This window comes from Oratosquilla oratoria, chromosome 34 (assembly GCF_046742065.1).
Source record: "Oratosquilla oratoria isolate Oo_2021 chromosome 34, ASM4674206v1, whole genome shotgun sequence".
Taxonomy (NCBI): domain Eukaryota; kingdom Metazoa; phylum Arthropoda; class Malacostraca; order Stomatopoda; family Squillidae; genus Oratosquilla; species Oratosquilla oratoria.
The window spans coordinates 33379499-33384390 of record NC_134810.1 but is presented as its reverse complement, the minus strand read 5'-3'; the positions used below and the strand labels follow the sequence as shown (position 1 = coordinate 33384390).

Genomic DNA, 4892 nt, shown 5'->3' with positions numbered 1-4892 from the left:
TCACTTGCCGTGAGCTGTATGGGTATAGCTTCTTCCTCGGGAGCTAGCGCTCCCTGGCGGGCAGCTCTGTCAGCCCTTTCGTTGCCCTGGAGTCCCACATGAGAGGGGACCCACTGGTACTGGAGGCATACGCCCATTTGGGCCGCCTCTGCCGAGAGACGCAGTATGTCATTTAAGACGTCGGGTCTTGTAGTACAGTGGGCGCCCTGCAAGACAGTCAGGCTCGAACGGGAGTCCGACAGGATCGTGACGCGTGGTGGCTTCTGAGGAAGGGCGATGATTTTGATCAGAGCCTCCCGGATGGCAATAAGTTCGGCCGTGAGGATGGTGGTGGGGGGAAGCCTTATGGAGAAAGTCTCTCTAGTGGACTGTAGATAGAAGCCAGCTCCTGTGCGACCGTCTTCAAGTACAGAGCCATCCGTATATACTAGAAAATCCCCAGCATAATGTTCTGCTAGGAATTTCTTGGTGCTTTCGAGCAACAGATGGTGGCTTGCCTGGCGGCCTAGTCCATAGACTTCGGTCCTTACTTCAGGTGGTGAATAGGTCCAGGGAGGAAAGGGGTCTTGCTGATTTTGGGCCACTAAGCGGCGATCACCAGGTTGTAGTCCAGCTTGGAGGCAGATATCCTTGACGGAGATAGGAAGACCGCATACGGGTTCCGTCGGTGGGGCCGCGACCCATCCCTCGGAAAGTTCCTCGTCAGTCGAGTTCGGTACTCTGGCTGCACTGAAGAGGTATCGGCAGGCGTCCCTTTTGATACGGCGCCATAGTGGCAGGATGCCAGCTTCACTGTACACCTGCTCGTGAGGGACCGACCTCGGGAGACCGAGTCCCACTCGGAGTGCTTGACACTCAATTTGGGTCATCTTGTGCACTGCATCCCTTGACAGGTCATGCAGCACTGCCGCCCCAAAGAGGAGCCTTGACCGCACTAGACTCTGAACGATGGGGACAAGAGTTTTGCGGTGTTGGCCCCAGGGTTCGTGTCGGATGGCTCTGACAAGGTTGAGGGCCCGTCGTGCATTGAGTGTAACTTGCTGGATGTGTTGAGACCACCTGCCATCTCTCTGGAATGTAACCCCTAGGTACCGGACGGACTTCGCAGGTCTTACAGGTGTTCCACAGATCTTGATGTGGTTCCATTCCGGGTATGTGCCACTGTTGAATCCTATCTGGTGGACAGGCATATAGGTTGTCTTGGCTGCCGAGAGCGAGAAACCCAGGCTTGTAAGTTGGGTTACTACCAGATCGATCTGGCTCTTTGGTCGCCGGTGCCTTGTTTTCCTCCATAGTGCTATGTCGTCAGCATAGGCAGTGACGATCGTGTCCCCTCTCACCCCTTTCCCCACATCTGCAATGAGCAACGTGAAAAGGAGGGGGGCTACAACTGAACCTTGGGGGACCCCCATGTCGATGGCTGCCTTAGTAATGAGAGCCCCTTCTCTCCTTACCGAGATGGAACGTCCAGAGAGAAATGAGCAGGCGAATTTGTATATGGCTGGGGAGACCCCGAGTGATTTCAGCTTACTCAAAAGCTTGGCGTGCCAGACGGTGTCAAAGGCCTTGGCGATGTCGAGGAAGCACGTATGCAGTACCCTTTTTTGCCTCTGGGCCCTGCGGATATGCTCAGATAGCCGCACGACGTGGTCTGTGACACTCCTCCCTTTCCTGAACCCAGCCTGGTGTTTTGGAAGTGCCCCTCTGGAGTCGACGAAGTCCTTTAGGCGATTTAGCACCAATCTCTCGTATACCTTGCCAATATGGGAGGTTAGGGCAACTGGTCTATGGTTGACGATCTTCCCACTATGCTTGCCAGCCTTGGGGATAGGCACCACAATGGCGTGTTTCCAAGCTTCAGGAACTATTCCCTCCTTCCAGCACTTGTTAAAGAGGGAAAGGAGGGTCTTTTGCATGAGGGCAGGAAGGTGCTGCAGAAGTGGGTATGTGACCCTGTCAGCACCTGGGGACTTTTTGGTAGCCTTGGTTGCCCTCAACGCCCATCGCAGCTCCTGAAGGGTGAAGTCTGCGTCCGATCCTGGTGGGGGGGGGAGAGGTCCATGCGGGCTTCTTCTTCTTGGCGAGCACGTCGTTGATCCTCGGGGAGGTTGTCCGTCGAGCTTGCGTCAGCGAAATGGCGGAGGAATCCCTCAGCTTTCTGCTCCGGCGTACGTAGTAATTCTCCGTCGGGGGCAGTAAGGTCTCTACTTGGAGGGTTGTAGCGCATCTTCATAATCTTGAACTTCTTCCAGGCTGCAGTGAGGTCTTCTTTGTCGTCCCCGCTGTTCCTCCAGAAGTTTAGTTTTGCCCTGGCGATGGTCCGTTTGCATTCCGCTTTAGTCCTCTTCATGTCAGTAAAGGCTTCCTCTGTTCCCTCTCTCAGGTAGCGTTGGTAGGCCCTTCTCTTGTTTCGGACGGCGTTCTGACAATCGTCTGTCCACCATGGATGACCCCGTCTCCCATTTCCGATTCTTACTTGGGGGATGGCGTGGCTCGCCGCTGCGAGCACGGTGTCAGTGAATCTGGCGTTGAGGTCCTCTATTGTGGAGTTGGGGTCATGATGACATTGAAAATTTACCAGGAAGGCTTGGAACGCTTTCCAGTCTGCTCTGGAAAGGTTTAACTTTTCCTGCGCTGGTGGGAGATGGAGTGTAGGGGAGAGATGAATGGTGATATATATGGGGAGGTGGTCTGAGGCCATGGGATCGTTGAGGGTAAACCAATCCGTTGCCCCCGCCAGGTTTGAAGAGACGAAAGAGAGGTCGATGGCCGTCTTGCTGTGCCCCGCTACGTCGGGAAGCCTGGTATGACTTCCGTCATTTAGGAGGATCATGTCGGCAGCGTCTAGTTGGGAGGTAATGGTCGGGGAGGTGTGGGCGTAGTTACTGTCCCAGAGTGCATCACGTCGGTTGAAGTCGCCCACCACTACCCAGTTCTCAGGGATGTCCTGAAGCCAGGTGAAGTGCTGGGAAGGCACAGGGTTATACACATTGAAGATGTGTATGGTACGGTCTCCTTCTACCGAGACAGATGTGACCACCCCGTACCCTTCTTCCAGGGATATGCTAGTCAGTTGCCCTGGTTGTGCAGCCAATCCTAGTGCTACATACGTGGCGACACGCGTTTCGCCTGCTTCATCCGTCTTGTAAAAAGGTGGGTAGTGATAGCCAGGCAGGGTAGGGAGTTGGCAGGGTCGCTTGCGGAGAGATTGGAGGGCAATGACCTCGTAGGAGTTCCTTGCGAGATGTTGCACCAAGAGGTCCCAGGCGGTGTTTATCGCCCGGCAGTTCCATTGCATGATCCTAAGCTCTCCCATGGTTTGCAATGTCGGCGATGGAATGAAGGATCAAGAAGATCCCATCTAAGAGGCGAGCCGCTTGAGGATTTGTTCGGGCCAGGTCTTGCTGTAGTATTCTTACGGTTTCCTGAATGTGACCGATGGAGCTATTTAAGGGAGTTTCCGTAAGAGGTGATGAGGGGGCGGAAGGGGCTGCTTGGACAGCATCCGTCTTATTTGGTTCTTCCTTCTTCTCAGGGGGTGTAGGTGTGGAGTCAGTCTGGTTGCTAGAGGGGGTAGCGGTCCTTTTGCGGTTTTTCCTCTTTTTCTGCCTTTTCTCTTTCCCTATGATGTCTTCGTTTGGTAGGGGAGGGGTGGCGTGGGTTGGTGGTGCCTTTTCAGCAGCGCCGGAGGAGTTTGGTGGATTTGAAGTGATGCAAGGGGGCGTATTATCCGGGATTGTAGTGGCAGGTGCCGTTTTGCCTGAGTTCCCGGTCTTCGCCTGAGATTTAGGACGCTTCGGCGTTGTTTCAAAGTTCCTGTCCCGGAGTAGTGGAGCAAAAGGCAAGTCTTATATATAGAGAAAGAAGAAGGAACATGGGCAGGGCTCAAGTGACGCCTAATTCTTTGCGGGGCAAATCACCCGCCTTCACTAAAGATGGTAATAATTTATTGACTGCCCAGGTAGTAATACAGTCTGGTGACCATTGTCCATTTGAAATATTAAAATTAGGAAATTTATTTATCAAGGAGGATTCTATAATTTTCCTTTTGAAACTGCACTTTGAATTAAAAATAATTTTTGCCTTATTCCAATCCATATGATGGCCTTCCTTGTCTACGTGTTGGAAGACCGAAATTTTGTTGTGCATATTTAACTGAATTCTTGTGTTCTTTCATTCTAGTATGTAAATCTCTACCTGTTTGTACCCAATATACCTTATTACAATCCAAGCAAGGAAGTTTATAAACACCTTGATTTATTTCTTCTCTAGGTCTTTGATGCACATTAACTATTTTCTTAGACAAGTTATTGGGAAAACTAAAAAACAAAGTTTATGTCTTTCTGTGGTAGAAATTGCGAACTATCATTTAAGGACTTATTATAAACAATTTGATACAGTTTTTGTCACATACGAGGATCACAGTCCGTGATCGAAATATATGGATATCTTCTACTTCATTTCTTCTTAGCCAACACAGTGGGTTCTTGTTGAAATATATATATATATATATATATATATATATACATATATACATATATACATATATATATATATGTATATGTATATGTATATGTATATGTATATGTATATGTATATGTATATGTATTCTTTACTTAATAGCCAAAATAGTTTACAATTCAAGCTTTATTCATTCATCTGAAAATTAAATTAATTCTTTTTGTTTTACTTTGCGCGGAAAAAAACCTCCTGAGTAAAAATTAACACCACAGTTGCACAGCAAGGTCGGCACTGAGTGAGCACAGTGGGCTTTCTACCTAGTGGGTTGCTACTTATCTTGAACATGTGTCTGCGCACAGCAGCCACACCGAGTCGCTGGAACTGTGAAGCCATACAAGAATATTTGTAATATTTTCATGGATTAGGGGAGG

The 4892-nt window shown here is 49.9% G+C and overlaps 1 protein-coding gene across 1 annotated transcript; it reads right to left on the bottom strand.

Annotated features, from left to right (window-relative positions):
- Nucleotides 1–1993: 1993 nt before the first annotated feature.
- LOC143018372 (uncharacterized) lies at nucleotides 1994–3298 on the bottom strand. The gene has a single exon (XM_076173732.1). It carries the CDS (start codon nucleotides 3296–3298, stop codon nucleotides 1994–1996), a length of 1305 nt encoding a protein of 434 aa, XP_076029847.1.
- Between the last annotated feature and the right edge of the window lie 1594 nt (nucleotides 3299–4892).

Bases quoted from the DNA above. Each gene is read 5' to 3' on its own strand.
- LOC143018372 (XM_076173732.1), bottom strand. From the start codon at position 3,298: ATGCAATGGAACTGCCGGGCGATAAACACCGCCTGGGACCTCTTGGTG.